We start from the raw sequence: 20,160 nt of genomic DNA, 5'->3' as shown, positions 1-20,160 counted from the left end.
AAGCTTGTGAATAAGCACGTGAACAACTAGAAGGCTCCACCCCAGGCCTAAGTGGAGGAACTGGAGCCCTTCCCCTGACTGGGAGTGCACCCACAATGCACAGAAGGAGAGTCTCAGAGAACAGCTACAACACCAAACTTTATTATTAACTGGTTTTAACAAGAAAACAAGTGGATACCCCTAGAAATATGGAGAGCATCTCCTCCAGCAGCAGGCAGGGTGGGCTAGGAAAGCAGAAAGGGTAGGCCTAAGGCATTTTCCTCTCTGCCTCAGTAGAAGTAGGATCCCAGAGAAAGGGCCAGGTTCCTTCCATCCAGCTGCAGACCCTACGACCACCTCACCCAGTGAAGCCCAGGACAGCAGCTCAGGACAGGAGGCTGAGCAGCCATAGACCAGGCCTGGGTGGGAGGTGGACAGAGGGGTCCAGGATGTGACCCCTCTACAATGACATCACCAGGGGGGCGTCATGGGCTGAGGGTTCTGCAGATATGACATCACCACAGCAGAGATGGACAACCTAAGACGGGAGAGAGAGGTGTCAGTCAGGATGAGTAGGCTTGAATCTCCTCTCCCCTTACTCAGGAGTCCCCCCTTCTCTAAGCCCAGCCTCACATGAAGCTACTCATCATTTGCTTAGTGTCCTCAGAGCTCCGGGAATTGGCGAAGCTGATGAAGGAGCAGTAGACAGCGACCCAAGCGCACCACTTGAGCTGGGAAAAGGTAGGTGGATGGGGGTTAGGTCAGCAGAAGACAAGGGCAATTCCCAGGCACCAGTTCCGACCCACTGGTTTCAACGGGAGCAGCTTGGACCTTGCCTCCCCAGGAGTCCCTCAGTCCCAACCCCTCATAGCCTACTCCAAGTACAGTTTCTGGTCCTACTCCCTGGCTTACGCCTCTGACCCCACCAAGTCCCCTCAGAGCTAAGAAGTCCAGCCTTTGACATATCCCATCATGCTAAAGACCCCACCCCTTCTCCACCAGCCCCCTCCAAGTTGCTTTACAGTCTGGCCTCACACTCAGACCGACGTCCCACGTAGCAACTCTGACCCGGATCCCTGGCTTCCCCCACGGCTGTTTTTCTCAGTCTAACATCACCCCAACCCCGCCCCCTCAGCGCCCGCCCAGCTTCATTCCGAACACGCTCCCGGCTCCTAGTCAGGCGGAGCTACGCTGACGGAAACAGCTCCGCCCACCTTGAGCATAAGGCCGCACATACTGAAGATCATGCCCAGCAGGTTCATGTAGTCCGGTGTCGGGTCGTCCAAGGCCGGGTTACACTCGCTCGGTGGGGGCTTGTACCTGCGGCAGGGTCAGGGGCACTGATGTCCGTCCCCTGGGATGGACAAGCGCTTCCCTGGGCCCGGACCCACAACCCGAGCCCCGTTCCCATGACGCTGAGGTCCTCACCTGAGCACTTTGTTCGGCCTCCGTGGGTCCGACATATTGTTCGTGGACATGGCGACTCCAAGGTCACGCCTCTTCCGCTGCGCAAACAGCAGCTTCCGGCGTGGAAACGGAGGGTGGTTTTTACAGTAACACCCGCAGCCCTCGTGGGCCAGGACTCCCCCAGTCGAGAAAATTAGAAGAAGCCAACAAATACTTACTGGAAGCAGGAAGTGGGGAAAGAAACCTGGAAGCTACAGGCAGCTTTCAGTATTCCTTATCTATTCCCAAAATGCCGAAATTTTGAGCCCGGAAGTGGGGAACAGGAAGTAGACCACGGAGGACAATAATAAGGTTACACCCAAATGTGTACGGCTGGAAAACCTTGGTGCAGACCGACATCAGGCGGCGAGGAAGGGATCCCAGAGCAATGGCTTTCCCTGAGCCGAAGCCGCGAGGTCCGGAGCTGCCGCAAAAAAGGTTGAAGACGCTGGACTGCAGGCAGGGAGCGGTGCGAGCCGTGCGATTTAATGGTGAGCGCCCTCATCTTCATTCCGAGTTTTCCTCCGGCCTCCTGAGGTCGGCGGCCCGGTAACCCCCGCGTGGTCTTCCCCAGTGGATGGCAATTACTGCCTGACTTGCGGCAGCGACAAGACCCTGAAGCTGTGGAATCCGCTGCGAGGGACGCTGCTGCGGACGTACAGCGGCCACGGCTACGAGGTGCTAGACGCGGCCGGGTGAGTCGGGGGCCAGGCCGTGATCAGGGCACTGAGGCGGGAATCGGAGGTCGACCCTGACCTTCCCTCCTCTGCCCTCCAGCTCTTTTGACAACAGCAATCTCTGCTCTGGCGGCGGGGATAAGGCAGTGGTGCTGTGGGACGTGGCATCGGGCCAGGTCGTACGTAAATTCCGGGGCCACGCAGGGGTAAGTGCAAGCAAGAAGAGGCCTCATTAGAGCGCGGATGGCGGAGGGGACAGGCATTAGCGCGTAGGTGGTGACAGGGACCACACACACCACCGTTATAGTGCATGGCCCAGCATTCACCAACCCCGGTCCTTGCAGTTCCCCCAAAACCTTCCACCTTCCCTATCCCTAGTCTTTGTCCGTGCTTTAACCTGCACTGGGAACCCTGCCTTTATCCCAATCCTTCGAGTCCAGCCTCCTCTGAGTGGCAGTTGCTGTTTCTCAGAAGGTGAACACGGTGCAGTTTAATGAAGAGGCCACTGTCATCCTGTCTGGTGAGTCGGGGGCCTAGGCAGGGGAACCCAGGGTGCTGCCCTTTCCTCCACACCTGACCTCACCTTCATGCTGGTCTCACAGGCTCTATCGATTCCACTATCCGCTGCTGGGACTGCCGATCTCGGAGACCTGAGCCAGTGCAGAAGCTTGACGAAGCCAGAGATGGCGTGTCCAGTGTGAAGGTGTCAGACCATGAGGTCCTGGCAGGGTGAGTGGAGCCAGGACCTGGCCCCTCCCCAGGTGCCACTGGGGATCATAGCTACCTCTGTGCCTCTCCTTACTGTGGCTCCTAAGGCCCTGCACAGTCTGATCCCTGCTGATCTCTCAGCTTTTATTCATTCCTAGTCTCGTTTCAGGAAATATGCCAAGCATGCTCCCAGCCCAGGACCTTTGCAATTGCTCTTCCTCTGCCTGGACTGCCATCCTACTACTTCTTCCAAGTGTATTTGAGCACTTTCCACGGGCCACTTTTTTAGTCAAAGAGCATATAGCAGTGAACAAGACAGGGAAATAAATAAGGAAAAATGCCTGCCCACATTGGCTTGATAATCTAGGTGCAGGAAACAAACAAACAAAAATTCCTATGCAGCACTGCCCAAGTGTTGTCAACCCAAGGGAGTGCCATTCCCACTGTGGTGGGAGTTTGGACTGCCCAGCCTGTTGACTGGCTATGTTCCCACACATCTGCCCTTGGACTCCATCCATAAGAGGTTGGGTCCTTCTCATCCTTTGAGTCCCAGTTCAGATGTCACCTTAGGGAGGCCTTCCTAGGTTACCCTGAGTCAGTGAGGCTACATGATGGCAGAAATTGCTACTGACTTGCTCCCAGCTTTCCAAGCCCACAGAGATGCTCAGTACATATCAGAAACAGATGGAGTGGATTCTGATTGGCCCTTAGGTCTGAGTCTCAAAGCCAGTGCTTCAGAATTCCACTCATGGATTCACTTCAATGCATGTTTTCCATGGCTGCATAATTTCCATGGCTGGCCCTAAGGGAATGTGACAGTGAGGGGTACGTAGGAAGGACAGGGCCAGCCTTGCCCAGGGCCCTGGCCAGGTGGGAGGGTACAGGAACACCGAGGGTACCTGGAGCCATGGTCTTACTGGCCTGTCAAGGCTTACACTAGATGCCTTCTTACACTAGATGCCTTACACTAGATGCAACTTCCTTGCAGCTCCGTGGACGGCCGGGTTAGGCGCTATGACCTGAGGATGGGACAACTGTTCTCAGACTACGTGGGCAGTGAGTGGTCGCACTGTGTGGGAGGCAGAGGAGGCGGGGACAGCAAAGGGCCCCAGCCTCACTGGCCTGCCCACCTCTCCTTTCCCCTCAGGCCCCATCACCTGCACCTGTTTCAGCCGGGACGGGCAGTGCACCCTGGTGTCCAGCCTGGACTCCACCTTGCGGCTTCTGGACAAGGACACGGGGGAGCTGCTGGGGGAGTGAGTCCTTGGGGTCATGGGGCCCCTCCACCCATCTCTGCCCCTGGTAAGGCCTAAGCCCCACTGATCCTACCCACCCCCAGGTACACGGGCCATAAGAACCAGAAGTACAAGCTGGACTGCTGCCTGAGCGAGCGTGACACACACGTGGTCAGCTGCTCTGAGGATGGGAAGGTGTTCTTCTGGGACCTGGTGGAGGTAAGCCTCCCCACCCCCACGCCATACCAGGGCTCCTATCCTGTCCCCACTTTGTCCTTAACTCATTCACTCCCAGACCTGCGGAAGAGACTGCCACTAGAATCAGGAGCTCAAAGGAGTGAGTGAGAAGACAGGAAGGGCATTCCTGGCAAAGGGAACAGTATGTGCTAAGGCTTGGAGGTATGGCATGCATTTCAGGAAATAGAAGCAGTTCGGGATAGCAGTGGCAGCAGCAGGATCCAGGTCAGGCAGGGCCACCAATGCCAGGCTGACACTGAGACCCTGGGGGAGAAGGAACAGACAGCAGCAGCTGACCCCAGGGGAAGCGAGGCTGTAGTTCAGAAAACCTAATACCTCTGAGTATCCCTGTGGTTTCCGATCCCAAGCACTGAGTACCCTGTCCTAGTGGAGGCATCCGCAGGGAACAGACTGGCTGGGCTTAGAGGGGTCGGGGTGGGGAGCCTTAGGGAAGGAGACAGGGGTACTGGGGCTTGGCCAGGGGAAATAAGCCCCCTAAGGGGCTGGCATGAACTGGGGCATCCTGGGGACTCAAGGGGCCAGCTCTCACTCGGGGATCTAAGAAAGTGCCAGTATTCTACCTACTTCTCGAGGGTTCAGTAGACCAGAAGTCACCTGGGAGGACATTTCAGGGTGGAAAGAGGAACCGTGGCCTGCTTGAGAAACCATTTATGTGGCACTGCATCTGCAGGGTGATGAAGTTTGAAGTGCAAACACTGAGGTTGCCAACTGGGAGCCTCAATGGCGGCCGTGGGGGAGGGAAGCTGAAAGCCAGACATAAGGGGCTCAGAACAAGGTGGTGGTGATGAAGGTAGAGACAAATGGGTGGCCTCTGGACGTGGGCTAAAGGCAGAACCAAAAGGATTTACTGATAAAGGGATGTGAGGTATGAGAGAAAGACTCCCAAGAGTTTGGCCTGAGCACCTGAAAGGATGGAGCCACCTAGGGGCTCAGTTTTGGATTTGCAGTGTCTGGAAAGCCATGAGAGGCAGGTAGCTGAAGGTCAGGGGATCGGGGCTCACTAACTGCTCCCCACCCCTTTGCTCCACAGGGTGCCCTGGCACTGGCCCTGCCTGTGGGTCCCGGTGTGGTACAGTCACTGGCCTACCACCCCACGGAGCCCTGCCTGCTGACCGCCATGGGGGGCAGCGTCCAGTGCTGGCGGGAAGAGGCCTACGAGGCCGAGAGTGGCACAGGCTGAAGCCAGGGGACCCACCACCACGGACACAGATGCAGGCGCAGGACCTCTGAGAACATTTATTGTAGACATGCTGCTGCCCAAGGAGTTGGAGAGGAGTTGGGTCTGCAAACTAATAGAGGCGGGGAGACCTCCCTGGGGCTGCAGCTGTTCAGTCCTTATTCTTCTTGGGAATGAAGGCATCTACCTTCTGGGCAAAGGTTTCAGCCACGAGCAGGGGGAAGACCAGGGAGGCGTCAGCATAGACCTGAGGACAGGACCCAGGAGTTCAGAGGGAGCTGCTCCCAACTCTAACTGCAGAAGACCTCGGAACCCAACCCCCTGTCCGCCCGCCTTGGTCTCCACCCTGGTCCAGGCCCCACTTGTTCCCCCCATAGCAGCCACAGGGCGCCTGTGAGCACCTGAGTCGCAACCTGGGAGACACCATGCCCAAGCCTGCGAGCTGGCCCTCACCTTGACAGGCTGTGCATGCACCCGAATTTTGCCCCAAGACACAGCTTCGTCCGGCCGGGCACCAGAGTCGGAGCCATCAAACTCCTGGGCTGTGTTGATGTAAACAGCATAGTCGGCTCCATTCCGCTGTGGGGAGGGGCAGAGCAGGCGGTCAGCCAGGATGGACACACACACAGACACACACACACAAAGAGGGCACTGCAGCTAGAGAGACTGAGCCATTTGTCCTGGATGAAGGGAGGAGCCCCAACATGAATGCCTAGGCAGAGTGAGGGGTTACAAGGTTGCTGGGCAGATGGGCAGTGTTGCCCCAGACCCACCTCCTAGGTAGCAACAGTCTTCCCACATCTGCTCAGAGGGAGCTACTCCCAGCTCTACCTTCAGAAGACCTCTGAACCCCCTTGGTCTCCACCCTGGTCCTGGCCCTATTTGTTCCCCCCACAGTAGCCACAGGTCATCTGTGAGCACCTGAGTGGCTGCCCTCAAGGCCCTGCAAGTCCTGCCTGTCACCTCCCCACTTCACCTCCCACTCTCCCCTTCACAGTCTTTCTAGCTGTTCCTTGATTTACTTCAGGCATCTCAAAGCTTTTGCACTGGCTGTTCTCTCCGCTGGGAACTCTTCCAAGGCAACCACGTAGCTCATAGGAGGCACCTACCAAAAACCTGCTCCCGGGTCACATTTCCCAGAAAGTTTCCCTTTATTGAACAGTACCCTCTTTTTCTTGCCATCTTGTCATCCCTCAATTTTCTCTATGGCAATAACCATCAACTGATTTGATGTCAGTCCAAGGAAGGCAGGGATCCTGTCCTGTCTAGCCCATAGCTGTGTCCCCAGCACGTGGCATAAGCCTAGCACACAGCCATCTCTGCACAGCAGGCCCAAGTGCCACCCCCACACTAGGGTCCAGGTGCTCGTCCCTGCTTACCATGAGGTTGGCATTGGCGATGTGGTGCTTGACCACTCCCCCGCCCAGGATGATCATGCCAGAGTGCTTGGCAAAGATGGCCTGGGTGTTGATGAGCCTCAGGTCTAGGGAAGAGCGCTGTGGTCAGGCCCTGGGCCCAGCCAGCCCTCCTCCCCTGCTCCTCCGGCCCCAGCGCCTCACCCTCCACAATGTCCAGGACCAGGCCTGGGTTCTTGTAGGAATGGAAGAAGATCATGTCGCCCAGCGAGCCATCTGTGAGCGCTGGGCTCAACACGGGGATGTGGTTCTGGGGGAGGGCAGGACAGTGGTGGGAGTCAGCACCCGGTGCAGCGTTCCCTCCCTCTGCCTGTTCTGGGTGAGGTGCTGAACTGCTCTGGGCCTCAGTTTCCTTGAATCTAAAATGACGGTAACAGTACCTCCAACGTAGAGGTGTGTGTGAGAAAACACATAAAATATGTAAGAGCAAGCCTGACACACAGAATGGGAGCTCTTGTTACTTTTCTGATTGCTGGGCCTCATAGCCTCTGAGGAGCAGGGGACCCTACACCAGGAGGGTTGCTAAGCACTGCCCCAACTATTCCCAGGATATCAGGACTATACTCAACAGCTGTGTGACCTCAAACTGCCTAACCTCTCTGGGTCTGAACTTCCTGGTCTAAGAGTGCAGATGATGAGAACAGCATTGACTCCTCAGGTGGCTGTGAAGATAAAACAAGTTAACAGAGGCCAAGGCCTGGCATCTTTGCCCCCACCCAGCCCCTCACCTTCTGGGCCCAGTAATACACCGAATCTGGGTTGTTGATCTCCTTGCCTAGCCGGGCGATCATCTTGGACGGTGTCCACTTCACACCCTAGGAGGAGATACCAGCTTCAGCCAGCGGTGCTTCCCCTGACTCTCACCATGCTGGCCCCCCAGGTTGCTCCAGCCCCACCTCTGTGTTCTGCTCCAGCACCATCTGGTCCAGAATGGGCATCAGCCAGTCCTCAAACTTGCAATAATTGTCATTGGGCACCAGCAGGTTCCCGATCCTGGGGACAGGAGGCAGATGGGCATCAGGCCCCAGGTCCCTCAGCTTAGCTCCCCTGCCCAGCACCGCTCAGGGTTTCCCACCTGTTGATCCCGTTCTCACGTAGCTCCTTTCCCCTGAGGCTAAACTCGCCCAGGTATGTGGGTGCCAGGCACTTGATGAGATCTTCCTCCACACCCCCAGCTGTAGTCACCAAAACATCCACCTGCAGCCACAAAACAGTTACGTTGGCCCAGAAATGGGGTCCCTGCCCTCACTGTAGGCAGGACTGCTAACTCCCAACTTTCATCTAGTCACCTTGCAGGAAGCTCTGCTGCAAAACAAAACTCAATCCTGTCCCACAGCTTAAAATTGACTCATATCTCCCAATGTCACTAAAATGACCAAAAATCGTGTTGTCCATTTAGACCCAGAGAGGCCAAGACAACAGCGCCAGTGGTTCCCCACCATGTTGTGCTCTACGAGGTAACGGATGGTCTCACGGATCCCTGAACTGATGAGGTTGGATGTGTAGCCCAGGAAAATGGTACAGCCAGTGAGTGGGCGGCGGCTCTGAGTCAGGTCTGCGTGCTGGTCTTCATCCTGCGGCAGAGGCTCCAACTTCTTCTCTATCTACATGTAAGGGTGGGGTCGAGTTAACCTCAGGACCCAAACTCCAGCCCAAGGACCCGAGTGGTTTTCAGAATCAGACTCTACCCCCAGTCCCTGCCCACTCAGGGAAACGGGACCTTTTCTACCTGGAACCAGGAAACACGAGACCCCTCTGCAGCTTCCATCCCTGTCACAGCCCGGCTCTCAGGGCACACGATCACGCTTTGCCCCCATCCGGAGTCGGAAAGCATCTTAGCAGGACCCAGCCCCCTTCCCCGCTAGGAAGAGCAAATCCAAGGCCCCGCCCTGACTTAGGCTCCTTTTCCAATTCGTCCCTCAATCTCACCGTCTTGCCTCAGGCTCCGCCCATTCCAGGGCACTCACACGTAGCCAGCCCCAACCCAAAATCAGTGTCCATCACCTCAGGATACTAGGATGTCGCTGCTGGGTGGCAACGTCCCCTTCCCAACACACAAACCGCCGCCCCGGCTAGGCCCCGCCTCTCTCCAACTGTTGGGCCACCCCAACGAAGGACACGCCTCCTTCCCCAGGGGAGCCCCGCCCTTCCATCTACTGTACTGCGTTGGTGCTCGGAGAAGCCAAACCCCCCTCGACCCAGGAAGTCCCGCCCCCGGCCTCACCATGGCGTTGACTTGCTGCACCGCGCGCCCGAAGTTGGTGGCCTGGAAACCAGTGGTGCCGAAGGCCTCCAGCAGCGCGCGGTAGTCCACGCCACGGTTAAAGTCGTAGCCCCGGACCTGGGCGCTCTCGAAGGGCAGCGCCGAGCTGGGCTTCAGCACAGCAGCCCGCGCCGCCGCGGGCGCCTCCTCCTCCGGGGAACTCTCCATGCACCTGCGGCCGCGCTCTCAGATCAGTGCAGCCGCAGGCCAGGCCTCCAATGGCTTCCAAACGCGCTAAGCACTGGCACACGCTTCTCTACGAGAGCGCAGGAAAAACTGGAGACACGTCCGGAAGTTGCTGCGCTACATGACCCTCTCTCGACACCCGTAGTCCAGGACGCGGCCTGTTTTTGTAATACGGAAGCCGTACGGAGCCGTTGTTTCCTGTTTCGTGTGTTCTCTACTCACATGAAGAGTCTTACATTTACTGCCGCCTGCTGGAGACTCCCCGCGTTGCGGGGAGTCCATTCATTTCTGTTCCCTGAGAGGAAAGAATGTCTTCTTAGAATTCGAGTCATCAGGAACTGTCAAGACAGTTTCTGCCATTGAGCATCTCTCATCAAATAAGATATTGATCCCTTTTCGTGCCTTGCAAATCTCCAGAGCCTCCACATGCTGCATAACCCTCTGGTCTAATCCCAGCAGCCACAGTTGTCACCTCCTCTGGGAAGCCTTCCCTGACCTTCCTCTTGGTAAGTGACCTCCTCTGGGATCTAGGGCTGACATCTCGTTCCCTGCAGCAAGACTGTGAGACCCTCCAGGGCGGGGACTATATCTCATGGGTCCTCCTAACCATGCACAGGGTCTGGTCCAGAGGGGACACCTTAATCACTGTACATTTATCTATAATAATGTAGTCTATATTGTGCTATATGTTGGGCTCTGTGCTGGGTGCAGATTTAGCGGTGAACAAGATGCAAACCCTGCTTTCCTGGAGCCCACAGTTTCAGGAGACAGAAAGTTAACAGTGCTAAGTGCTAGTCAGGATTTCAACAGGATAATGCAAGAATCTTTGGGGTGGCGGTGGTTGGAGAGGTTGGTGGCCTTAGTTGGAGGGACAGGTGGTTGAGGAAGGACACCAAGGAGGTGACATTTGAGCCAAAGACAGAAGGCCAAGAAAGGCCCCATATGTGAGCTTATGGGGGAGGCCATTCTCCCACCGTCCCTCATTGGGAGAAAGAACAGCCTGTGCAAAGGCCCTGAGGCTGGAAATTAGCCTCCTTAATTGGAGAAACAACATCCTCCTTGACAGCCTTGACATTCCTGGCTTGGATCTCAAACTCACTACCTCTGCTTTCTCTCCACCTAACCCTGATCTTGCTGCATGCCGTCTTCCCCATCTCGGCAAACAACCCTCATCTACCAGGCTGAAAACTGGGGAGTTGAGTTTGATGTCTCCTCCCACACCCCACATCCATCCCCCAGCACATGTGCTAAATTCTACCTACAAAATGCATCCCAAATCCAAGTGCTTTTTTGTTGCTTTTTTAAAAATTGATACATGACATATATTAATGTCAGGTACACAACATAAGTCGTTTGCATGCAGGTGCTTATCATCCCAGGGCCTCCACACTGCACTCCCTCCAGTCCACGTCCAATCTCTGGCCAGAGAGTGTGTTAAACAGAAATCAGATGTGTTGTTCCTTTCTAAAACCTTCTAACAATGGTGGCTTCTCCCTGGGAGTAGAATCCAGGCTGTTCACCATGGCCTCTGAAGGCGCATGCTCACTTCCCTGCCCTCATCTCCCACCACTTGCCCTCACACACTCCTCTCTAGCTACACCAACCCCCTCACTGTTCTAGAACCCACCACGCTCTTTCCTGACCAAGGGACAATGCACCTGCTGCTCTCTGCCTAGGACATCCCTCCCCCAGCTCCTTCTCTTCTGGGCCTCAGTTCAGACTGTTACCTGCATGAGGCCTGCCCTGAACACCCACTTTTGCCCTTACCTTGCTTTTGTTGTCTTTCACAGCACTTAATACGTTTTGTTTGAGTAGAATGGCAGCTCCGTGAGGACGGGATTGTGCCTGGTTTCACTGCCAGCCCTCTTACTCCGCACAGTGCTGGACACATTGGGATCTCAGCAAAGATGCTAAATGAATGAATGAACACACCCAAGGGCATCAGTGTCATCCATGAGGAATGAAGGAGGGAGCAGTTGATAGATGAAGGAGGGCAGAAGGTGCCAGACCAGGCAGGATCATGTGGGTTGTAGTAAGGAGACTGAGAAATCCCTGGAGAGTTTGAAAAAGGAACTGAGAGACTACACATCAGATTCACCATCTTAACCATTTTTAAGTGTATATAGGTCAGTGGCATGAAGCACATTCACACTATTGTACAACCGTCCCACCGTCCATCTCCAGAACTTGTTCATCATCCCAGACTGAAACTCTGTCCCCATTAAACACTAACTTCCCATCCCCCACCATCAGCCCCTGACACCCACCATTCTACTTCCTGTCTCTACTCTAGGGACCTCATATAAGTGGAATCACACAGTATTTGTCCTTTTGTAGCTGGCTTATTTCACTCAGCATAATATCCTCAAAGTTCATCCATGTTATATTCTGATTTACTTTTTAACAGATCCCATTGGCTGCCTTGAGAATGGTGGCAGTGGTGGGGAGGGCAGGAGAGACCAGGCGGGGTGGGGGGTGGGGGGCGGCTGCACTTGTCCAAGTGAGCAAAGATGGTGGTGGGACCCACGTGGTGGTGGAAGGAAGTGATGAGATTGAGAACCTAATTTGAAGATTGATCGTCTGGCTCTTGAGAAGGAATTAGATGTGGGAATACCAGAAAGAAAGGAATGAAGGAGTTCAAGATTTGGGCCAGGGCAACTGGGTGGATGGTGGTACATCTGGGGGCAGAAGATCTGGGGGGAAGATAATCCAGAGTCCAGCCTGGCCAAGTCAGGTGAGAGACACCAGAGAGAGACAGGTGGGATGGACTGAGGAGAGCGGAGGGTCCTCACGTGGGTCTGAGGTCTGCGATGGGGCAGAGGAAGACTTCATCATAAGTGGGTGGACTGAGTCATCTGTGGAATAGACCCCTGGGCAGTGAGTGCAGACAGAGCAGAGGCAGGGCTGCACCGGAGCCGGGGACACTCTGCTTGTTGGTGTCCCATGTTGGTGGGGGGGTGGGGGACAGAGGCTGACAAAGGAGGGTGTCGGGGCCAGTTAGCAGGAGATCAGTCAGGTCAGTGAGAGACCAGGGACCTGCAATCCCCCTGCCAAGGTGACACATGACCATGGGGCAGCCACCAGGTCTCCTGGGGCAGGGAACCCTTTGGCTGAGGCAGCTGCTGCTACTGTCACTGGTGACATTTTACTCCATGAGTGTCCCAGCTTCAAAGTCTCTGCAGGGGTAGGGGAGGGCAAAGGGGCTGGAGAGGCAGGGGGGTTGGGAAGGAGGCAGAGCCAGGCTGCAGGAGGAGGACTGAACAGCCAGGAGTCAGCCGTAGTCCTCAGCTGAGGTGTGTGGTCCTGCTGGGCGGGGAGCAGCCACCACATCCTGCAGTTCCTAGGGGACATCAAAGGAGGTGCAGGGACCCTCGGGTGGCCCTAGGACTCCAGGTCTGGTGTTCACCCTGATGTTTATGGTCCTGCTCACCTTACCCCCAGATGTCTGGCAAGGTGGCCACTGGCAGTGACATCGGGCAGGCCCGCCGGGCCGTGGAGCAGCTGCGGATGGAGGCCGGCATGAACCGTGTGAAGGTGAGGGTGGGGCGAGGCGGGCACCTCTGGGCGAGGGGGCAGAGGGTCCGCGGGGTCTGGCTGACCAGGCTGGCCTACAGGTGTCCCACGCGGCTGCCGACCTGCTGCAGTTCTGCATGGAGCAGGCCAAGAGCGACCCCTTCTTGGTAGGCATCCCGGCTGCCACCAACCCCTTCAAGGAGAAGAAGCCCTGTGCCATCCTATGACGCTGGCCCTGAGGACCCCTCAATAAACATGAAGTGAACACTCCTCAGGGTTTGGTGGGCTGCAGTGGGGGGCGAAGTGGGGCTGTGGGCTGGCAGGGGCACCTGGCCCAGCCTCCCCCGCCCCCTGCAGGGTCACACCCACCCTGGACTGGCTAAAAGAGCACGTACCTCCACCCGTTTGCCCCACACCTATGGGCTAGCCTTAGCAGATCCCATCACCCTCTGCAGAAACACATCCGGAGGCAGCGTCCCTAGCTTCATGCCAACACATACACACATACTCGTCACTCCTGTCCACTTGTCTCACACACACAAAGGTGCCATCATACAGACTGCTGCCGACGTCCTCCAGAATCTGTCTTCCTCTCATACACATACACTCACAGGCACACAGACAGGCGCAGATGGGATTTGGGGTTAGAGTAACAACACACACAGCCAGCCTGCCTCCCCAGGGACACACAGACACATAGGATCCCGGAATGCACTTGAGCGGGTACAGGCACACCCAGACACAAACAGCAGAGGCTGTCACCGAGGCTTGCAGGTACCACTCAGGGCACAGCACCAGTATATCAGGTTTATTTCTCCTGCACTTTCAAGGGAGAGCAGGTACCCAAATCAACAAAAACGGAGCCCAAGGGTGGGGAGCAGCCCTCTGGGTGGGCCAAAACACCAACCTCACCTCCCCTGGCTTGGGGCCCAGCCCAGGGACCCCACCCAAATGTAACGGGGGCTCCTTGTGCCCCAGGCCTGTGGGCCAGATTAGGGGCAGCACCAGCGAGGGGGAGGGTCCCCCAAGAACCGGCCGGTCAGCAGATCCACATCCACACATCCACGTCCACGTCTGCCTGCTCAGGCCTGCAGCCTCCAGACCTCCAGCGACAGGCCCCCGGAGGCAGCTACCACCAGGTTGCCCTCAGCACAGATCTGGACAGGGACATGAGGATTCAGGGGCGCTCTGGGCAGCCAGCAGGGCATAGAGGGCAGAGCCTTACCCCATTTAGCACGTTGTGGTGGCTTCGGGTGCAGATGGTCCTTGGTGGGTCTGTGGGCACGTGCACCTGGTTAGGGGGCAACAGGCAAAGTCAAGAGATGTGTTCCTGGCCAGGGGGGGACGGGGCCTGTCCAAGGTCCTCACCCGAATGGTCTTGTCAGTGGACGTGGTGTACAAGGCCCCCAGCGAGTGTTTGATCCCTGTAATCTGAGACCTGTGGCCCACATCAAAGGTCTGCAGGAGGAACAGGTGACACTCAGATGGGTCTCTCCAAGGCCAGCACCCCACTGCCACCAAGGGTTAAGGGGTAGGGAGGAAGCCCAGGGAGAGTGGGGCAGAGACAAGGGCCCTGGCCAACCCGGACAAGCTGGAAACAGCCTTTCCGGTTGGCGAAGACGTGCAGCAGGCCCTGGTTGTCGCCGGCCCAGAGCTGGGGCTCTTGGTAGGACATGCAGAGTAAGTAGGAGTCCAGCTGTGGGAGGGACAAAGGACAGAGCAGCTCAGGCTGGGCCACATGCAGCCCCGGTCCCTCCAGCCCCTGGGGAGGGCCCACCTGCAGCCGCTGCAGTACACTGTTGGCCCTGCGGTCAAACACCACGAGTGTGTGGTCCTCACTGCCCGAAATGATGTGCCGGTCATCCGCCAGCAACGCCAGCACCGCGCTCGAGTGCAGCCGCCGGCTCTTCAGCAGGGCTGGGCCAGCTTCATGGGTGATGGGCCCCGAGAGGAGGGGGACATCAGAGCTCCTCAGAGGCCTCTCAGACCCACCCGAGGATCCCTGTCCTCCGTGGCAAAACCCTCGGTTGGCTTCCCTCCCCACCCCCCATCCCTCAGGTGACCCTGTCTCTCTTTTTCTGCCCCAGCTGGATCTGGGCCTCCCAGCATCCCCAGGCCTCTCCGCCCCAACCCCCATCTTGTGTCCCATCTCCCTCCTCTTGTCCCATCTGCTCTCAGTACAGAGTGGACAGCCAAGTCCCAGCATAAAATGCCAACCAATGCCAGGAGACGCGTGCCTCTATCCCCACCACCACTCAGCTCTGCCCAGATAAGGCACGCTGGCCCTTCAATTAAAATTAGAATGAATAAACAACAGAAAAAGCTTATGTTCCAAGCAGTGTTTGTTCTAGGCGTTTTATGTAAACTAATGTTTAATCCACCAAAGTACTAATTGCCATCTCCTCCCATTAACCATATGGGGCTGGAGTTGTTACCCAGATTTTACAGATGGTGAAACCAAGGTTCAAGCTTGACTGGTGTCTTACAGCTAGGGAGTTGGGGAGCCAGGATTGTCAGGGGCTGTCTGCCTCCCGGGGGATTCCAGTTCGGAGGCCCCTCCTCTGGGCATCCTCTGTCCCTCACCCCACCCCAGGTGAAGGTGGGGCTTCTTCTACCCCCTCCCCACCTCAGACATCGCCTGTGTTGCCTTCAGCACAGCATAAGTCACTCTTGAGTGGTTAGCATCTGCTTCTGTGACTCTCACCCCAGCCAGGTTGTGGGCCTGAGTGTCTCCCTCCCCCGCATGACCCTGGAGCCCCCAGGCAGCCTTGCTCTCCCCAGTTCGGGCCCCCAGCCCACCTCTGGGATCGTAGACTGTCACCTTCTTGTCATAGGTGCCAGTCACCAGGATGTCAGGCCGGTAGGAGAGGCACAGCACAGCTGCCTTGCCCCTGGGGACACATGGAGCATGGGGCTGGGCTATGACCAGGCAGGGCCCTTGTCCCCCCCAATGCCCCCTCCCCAGGACCCCTCACACTTTATCTCGCCGAACTGCTGCCCATCAGCTGCCATGTCCCAGAGCTTCACCGTGCTGTCCCAGGAACCAGAGCACACTCGGTGGTCCAGCGCTGCCAGTGACCACACCCAACCCTGCAGGACCAGACCCACGTGACAGTCCCCGTTTCACAGATAACAAAATTGAGGGTCAGAGGAGAGAGACAAACGACTCAAGAACCCCAGCACCGTGTAGAGATTAGAGCTTAGGTCTGTGAGTCTGATGCAGAGCCCAGGAGATGCCCACCCCTCACCCAATAATATTCCTAAATCAAGTCCCGCAGCGACTCAGCACTAGCAGTGGTTTGAGACCACATGACAACGTGATTAAGATTGGGGCCTCCACTCCATGACCCAGACAAATCAGGTCCCCTCCCTCAGTTTCCTCATTGGGAAAATGGGCATTAAAAACAGTCTCTGACTCAGGAGCTAATATGCACAAAGCGCTGGCTGGTGACTGACTTATTCCTCAGCAAACCCTCTGAGGAGAGTGCTGTGAGGTGTCCTGTTCTACAAATGAGGAAACTGAGGGCACACAGAGGTGGACTTCCTTGTCCAGGGTCACACTGCCAGGAAGTAGCAAAATGGGGATTTGAACCCAGCAGCCTGGCTCCGAGACCAAGCTCTTGGCCACAAGCCTAGACCACCTCACTAATGGTGGACTTGCCCCTCCATGGCCACTCCACACAGGATGACAGTCATGCTCAGAGCTGTCCAATCCCCAAGGGCAGCCTCCTAACGGCCCTGCCCTGGGCCTCTCAAGGCATATCGGACATCTATTGAGAACCTACTGTGTATCCGAGTCTGAATGAAGTTCTTAATGCCTGTTCGTTTCATTCATCCTAACTGACCCCTTGATAAAAGTAGAAACTGAGGCCCAGAGAAGTCATACATCTCACCCCAAATCACACTAACAATAGGAGAGCAAGATTGCAATCTACGAGGCTGATGCCAAAAGCCATACCCTTAGCCACAGCACCCTACCCAGGCCTCATGCCTCCTAGTCCCTCACCTTGTGGGTGCTGTTCTTCTGGGTGCCCAGGGCCTTGACCAGAACCCGGCTGGGCTCCACTCCCAGCTGCCGCAGGTCCCACAGGTTGACGTTGCGATCTCGGGAGCCGGATAGACAGAGTGTCCCACCCTGGCAGGGGAGTGAGGTGGTGATGTCGAGGTCACCCTGGCCCACCCCTGCCTGGCCCCTCACTGAACCCCATCTCACCTGGAGCAGCAGCACTGAGTCAATGGAAGCAAAGTGCCCATCAGCCAGGCAGAAGTACTCAGCCCAGCGCCCATCCTCTGCCCAGCGTGACAGATGCTGCTCCAGCTCAATGCAGGCTGCTGGCCAGTCAAAGTCTTCTTCTGTGGGGTACCACGGGCAGGGTCTTCAGGGGGCTGGAACCCTGCTATCCACACCAGCTGCCCAAACCCACTCCTGGCTTCCAGGGAGCCCAACCAGCCCCAGACTTGGAGACACCCCAACCTGGATCCCACCTCCCACCCCAAGGAGGCCCAGGCTCTAGCTTTGGGACCACCAGCCCACATACCTTCCAAACAGGTCTAGAACTACCACTCACCCCAGTTTCCAGAAATGGGGGAACTGGAGCCTCAGGACCGCCTTCCCAGACCTCATCCCCCAACCCAAGTCTGGGGGATGGCAGCCTCAGGACATTACGGACCTTCCTCAACCCTGGCTGAGTTCCGACCTCAGTCCCTCAACCCTCACACTGGGCACAGGAGCTAGGACTTCCTTCCTCAGCCATCTGAACCAGACCCAAGGAAGTGTTCCTCAAACTAGTATCTGTAAACCTGGGAGCCTTGTCAAGATGCAGAACCCAAGCTCTAGGTGCAGAGATTTAGTGGATGGGGCCCAAGCATCTATGTTTATCAAGCTGTTCGGGAGAGTCCTGTCACTGCAAGGTCACTTCAAAGCTATCTTATCCCCAAGGGACTAATGACCTCAGGGGCACTGGGGGAATGACTATCAGTCCCTGCTTAAGATCCCAGGCTAGACCCTGGGCTTAAGGATGTGTGATTGCTGGTACAACCTCTAAACTCTAGCTTGGGTTCAAAGGTTGCAGGCTCTGGACCTGCATCCCTGCTTCACCTCCACCTAGGTCAGGACTCTAGGGGTGAGCGGCTTTGGCATCATCAGTTGCTGCCTCAGCATCTAGACCCAGAACCTGAGTATTCTTCAGCTTACCCTGAAGCCCCAACCAGATTCTGACAGCCTGACACTTCAAGTCCCTGTGTCCACCCCCAACCAGAGGACAGGGCCTTAGTACCACCAGACCCCAAGCCCGAGGATCACTGGATCCTGAGTTCAGCGACCCCAACCACCAGATAGGTTTCTACAGCCTCAGGACCCCAGATATCTGCCTAATGGTACACTCAGAAGTCAGGGGCTTTGGCACCACCAGTAACTTTCTCTGGTTCCACGGGAGCCAGGACAGCCAGGAAGTCTGCTCTAGGAGCTGTGCTAACAGCACCCCAGGTATCCACTCCCCCGCCCTAAGCCTGACCTAAGCAGGCGACCCTGGCCCCGGGGCGCGCGCACCTTCCACCACTGGATAGGGCGCGCGTACGCGGCGCTGCGCTCGTAACCTCCAGGTGACATGGTCACGCACGAGGTCGCGCAGCGCGTGGCACACGCGCGGCAGGACGTGGAGCACTAGGCGCGCGTCCAAGTAGGCGCAGATCTCGAGCAGCAGTTCTGGGGGAAGGCTCAGCAGGCCCGGGACCTCCACAGACGGACCCTTGGACGCGGCCCGCGGCTCTGGGGCGCCAGAGAACGCGGCGGGCGCGGACAGCGGAGGGGCGCGCAGGGGCGCCAGCCCGAATTGCGGCGGACTGAGCACGCGGGACACGTAAGCCTCGGCCTGCGCGTCCGGGTCGGGCTCCGGCTCCGGGTCCGAGTCATCGTCCCAGGCGCGGGGATCCTCGCGCGGCCCTACGGGCAGCTCCATGGCGACCGAGTGGGCGCGGCCAGGCCGGCCCTGTCAGCGGCTGGCCCCCGCGTCTTGTCTCCTAGGCAGCGCGAGGGCACTTCCGGCGCTGCCTGATGACGTTAGGCGCCGGCCGGAAGTGAGCGACTCACGTGAAAACTGGCTGAATACTGAAAGCGGGTACGTTCCAGCGGTCTGGTTCTGGAGCTGCATGGGCCCAGAGCTGGGAGACGTGGATTCCTGGCTCCTTCATTTTTAAAATCTTTGGTGGTGCCGAGGGAGAAAGACGGCGGACTGTGGTTTGCAAAATGCAGGCCCGTCGAAGGTACCTTTCACAGGTGACACCGAGCTTAGTAATGCAAAGCCCCTTTTCTGGGTTCGCAGTCTGGGGCATATTAGTGATTCGAACAGTGTCTCCTTCCAGAGCCAGAAACATACACTCTAAAACTGCAGAGCCATCGGTGGAACAGTTAACTCTGAATTACCTAAAATCATACTGATAAACACAGCACCTCTTACTGGAAAGCTTCTTGAGCCAGTCAGTGTTAACACATAAATGATCTCTAAGCAGCACTTGTTCCTTCCACCTGACTCTTCTCATAGCCACATGGCTCTTTGCTCAAATATCTTCCCTGGTACCACAGTGTAAGACTGTGAACATCTTTCCGTGTTCTCTCCCCTTCCCGCTATATTTTTCTCTATGGGACACAACAGTGTTTATCTTCTATTCCCACTCACTGAAATGTACACACTTGTTTAATCAATGTTGGATGTGTCAGGGGGTTTTCTGTTTTTTCCCAGATTGATGCAGGTGATCTTTGGGCCATACTGAGGCTTGTGCATCCCCAAGGCTGAGCAATTTGCCTCGTTTGCCTAAATAACTTGTTATCTACATATTTCCCACAAGCCTGGGGCTGGGCTGAGACTTCTACAAAAATGCCTAAGATGCCCAGCGATCCAGAGTTGTGAAGTCAGCCAAAGATGAGTGCTGCAAGATCCTGCCCCTTGCCACGCAATTTAGTCTAAGGCAGATGGAGATCTTGAACCTGGGTTGTAACACTAATGGCTCCTTTAGTGAGCTCAGGACGTTTAGTGAGCTGTAATTATGTATGAGAATACACTCCACATGTATGTTATCGCATTTAATCTTCATCTTTCAAATTCACCTGCTCAATTTGCAAGGAAGAAAATAGAGGCTTGGGGTTCCAAGAAATGTGCCTGCTTAGTGCTTTACTTCCTTCCCCACTCCCCAATTATTTCCTGACCTAAGTCCTATATATCCCCATTTCTAAAGTTTCCGAGCCCCCCCCCACCCCACACACACACACACATCTCTACTGCCAAAGCCAAGGACACAGGCCAGCTGG

The 20,160-nt window shown here is 56.5% G+C and overlaps 5 protein-coding genes across 7 annotated transcripts; 2 read left to right on the top strand and 3 right to left on the bottom strand.

Annotated features, from left to right (window-relative positions):
- Positions 1–118: 118 nt before the first annotated feature.
- On the bottom strand, positions 119–1,586 carry WDR83OS (WD repeat domain 83 opposite strand). The gene is made up of 4 exons (XM_033134621.1): positions 1,408–1,586; positions 1,194–1,299; positions 613–710; positions 119–517 (listed from the first exon to the last, which is right to left on the bottom strand). Exons 1-4 carry the CDS (start codon positions 1,455–1,457, stop codon positions 451–453), a joined length of 321 nt encoding a protein of 106 aa, XP_032990512.1. The 5' UTR covers positions 1,458–1,586; the 3' UTR covers positions 119–450.
- A 79-nt stretch (positions 1,587–1,665) lies between these two features.
- On the top strand, positions 1,666–5,626 carry WDR83 (WD repeat domain 83). The gene is made up of 9 exons (XM_033134620.1): positions 1,666–1,916; positions 2,000–2,120; positions 2,203–2,308; positions 2,574–2,622; positions 2,705–2,831; positions 3,799–3,866; positions 3,958–4,066; positions 4,150–4,264; positions 5,334–5,626. The coding sequence occupies exons 1-9, from the start codon at positions 1,814–1,816 to the stop codon at positions 5,481–5,483; spliced, it is 948 nt and encodes a 315-aa protein (XP_032990511.1). The 5' UTR covers positions 1,666–1,813; the 3' UTR covers positions 5,484–5,626.
- DHPS (deoxyhypusine synthase) lies at positions 5,514–9,793 on the bottom strand. 2 transcript variants are annotated; one of them, XM_033134618.1, is made up of 9 exons: positions 9,120–9,793; positions 8,335–8,499; positions 7,971–8,092; positions 7,792–7,888; positions 7,624–7,710; positions 7,040–7,145; positions 6,860–6,963; positions 5,934–6,059; positions 5,514–5,727 (listed from the first exon to the last, which is right to left on the bottom strand). In XM_033134618.1, exons 1-9 carry the CDS (start codon positions 9,324–9,326, stop codon positions 5,632–5,634), a joined length of 1,110 nt encoding a protein of 369 aa, XP_032990509.1. In that variant the 5' UTR covers positions 9,327–9,793; the 3' UTR covers positions 5,514–5,631. The 2 variants fall into 2 exon arrangements, with proteins under 2 accessions (XP_032990509.1, XP_032990510.1); XM_033134619.1 differs by lacking the exon at positions 9,120–9,793 and adding an exon at positions 8,825–8,980.
- Positions 9,712–13,116, top strand: GNG14 (G protein subunit gamma 14). Its single transcript, XM_033134622.1, has 3 exons — positions 9,712–9,850; positions 12,786–12,878; positions 12,959–13,116. The coding sequence occupies exons 2-3, from the start codon at positions 12,786–12,788 to the stop codon at positions 13,082–13,084; spliced, it is 219 nt and encodes a 72-aa protein (XP_032990513.1). The 5' UTR covers positions 9,712–9,850; the 3' UTR covers positions 13,085–13,116.
- A 756-nt stretch (positions 13,117–13,872) lies between these two features.
- Positions 13,873–20,056, bottom strand: FBXW9 (F-box and WD repeat domain containing 9). 2 transcript variants are annotated; one of them, XM_033134617.1, is made up of 10 exons: positions 18,406–20,056; positions 17,071–17,210; positions 16,864–16,992; positions 15,835–15,947; positions 15,657–15,748; positions 14,635–14,783; positions 14,440–14,553; positions 14,226–14,315; positions 14,083–14,148; positions 13,873–14,014 (listed from the first exon to the last, which is right to left on the bottom strand). In XM_033134617.1, the coding sequence occupies exons 1-10, from the start codon at positions 18,812–18,814 to the stop codon at positions 13,940–13,942; spliced, it is 1,377 nt and encodes a 458-aa protein (XP_032990508.1). In that variant the 5' UTR covers positions 18,815–20,056; the 3' UTR covers positions 13,873–13,939. The 2 variants fall into 2 exon arrangements, with proteins under 2 accessions (XP_032990508.1, XP_032990507.1); XM_033134616.1 differs by having other exon boundaries at positions 14,440–14,783.
- Between the last annotated feature and the right edge of the window lie 104 nt (positions 20,057–20,160).

The sequence above is a fragment of the Rhinolophus ferrumequinum genome, chromosome 18 (assembly GCF_004115265.2).
Source record: "Rhinolophus ferrumequinum isolate MPI-CBG mRhiFer1 chromosome 18, mRhiFer1_v1.p, whole genome shotgun sequence".
In the NCBI taxonomy this organism is placed as follows: domain Eukaryota; kingdom Metazoa; phylum Chordata; class Mammalia; order Chiroptera; family Rhinolophidae; genus Rhinolophus; species Rhinolophus ferrumequinum.
This window is presented reverse-complemented; position numbering and strand designations above follow the sequence as displayed.

Coding starts and splice junctions, on each gene's coding strand:
- WDR83OS (XM_033134621.1), bottom strand. CDS start 1,457: ATGTCCACGAACAATATGTCGGACCCACGGAGGCCGAACAAAGTGCTC. Junction 1,300..1,407: donor AGGCCGAACAAAGTGCTCAG/GTGAGGACCTCA, acceptor ACCCTGCCGCAG/GTACAAGCCCCCACCGAGCG. Junction 711..1,193: donor TGTGCGGCCTTATGCTCAAG/GTGGGCGGAGCT, acceptor ACCTTTTCCCAG/CTCAAGTGGTGCGCTTGGGT.
- WDR83 (XM_033134620.1), top strand. CDS start 1,814: ATGGCTTTCCCTGAGCCGAAGCCGCGAGGTCCGGAGCTGCCGCAAAAA. Junction 2,623..2,704: donor GGCCACTGTCATCCTGTCTG/GTGAGTCGGGGG, acceptor CTGGTCTCACAG/GCTCTATCGATTCCACTATC. Junction 3,867..3,957: donor GTTCTCAGACTACGTGGGCA/GTGAGTGGTCGC, acceptor CTTTCCCCTCAG/GCCCCATCACCTGCACCTGT.
- DHPS (XM_033134618.1), bottom strand. CDS start 9,326: ATGGAGAGTTCCCCGGAGGAGGAGGCGCCCGCGGCGGCGCGGGCTGCT. Junction 8,500..9,119: donor TGCAGCAAGTCAACGCCATG/GTGAGGCCGGGG, acceptor CCTTACATGTAG/ATAGAGAAGAAGTTGGAGCC. Junction 7,146..7,623: donor TGTATTACTGGGCCCAGAAG/GTGAGGGGCTGG, acceptor GCCCTCCCCCAG/AACCACATCCCCGTGTTGAG.
- GNG14 (XM_033134622.1), top strand. CDS start 12,786: ATGTCTGGCAAGGTGGCCACTGGCAGTGACATCGGGCAGGCCCGCCGG. Junction 12,879..12,958: donor CCGGCATGAACCGTGTGAAG/GTGAGGGTGGGG, acceptor GCTGGCCTACAG/GTGTCCCACGCGGCTGCCGA.
- FBXW9 (XM_033134616.1), bottom strand. CDS start 18,814: ATGGAGCTGCCCGTAGGGCCGCGCGAGGATCCCCGCGCCTGGGACGAT. Junction 14,784..15,656: donor GACAGTCTACGATCCCAGAG/GTGGGCTGGGGG, acceptor TCACCCATGAAG/CTGGCCCAGCCCTGCTGAAG. Junction 14,316..14,439: donor GCTGTTTCCAGCTTGTCCGG/GTTGGCCAGGGC, acceptor TTCCTCCTGCAG/ACCTTTGATGTGGGCCACAG.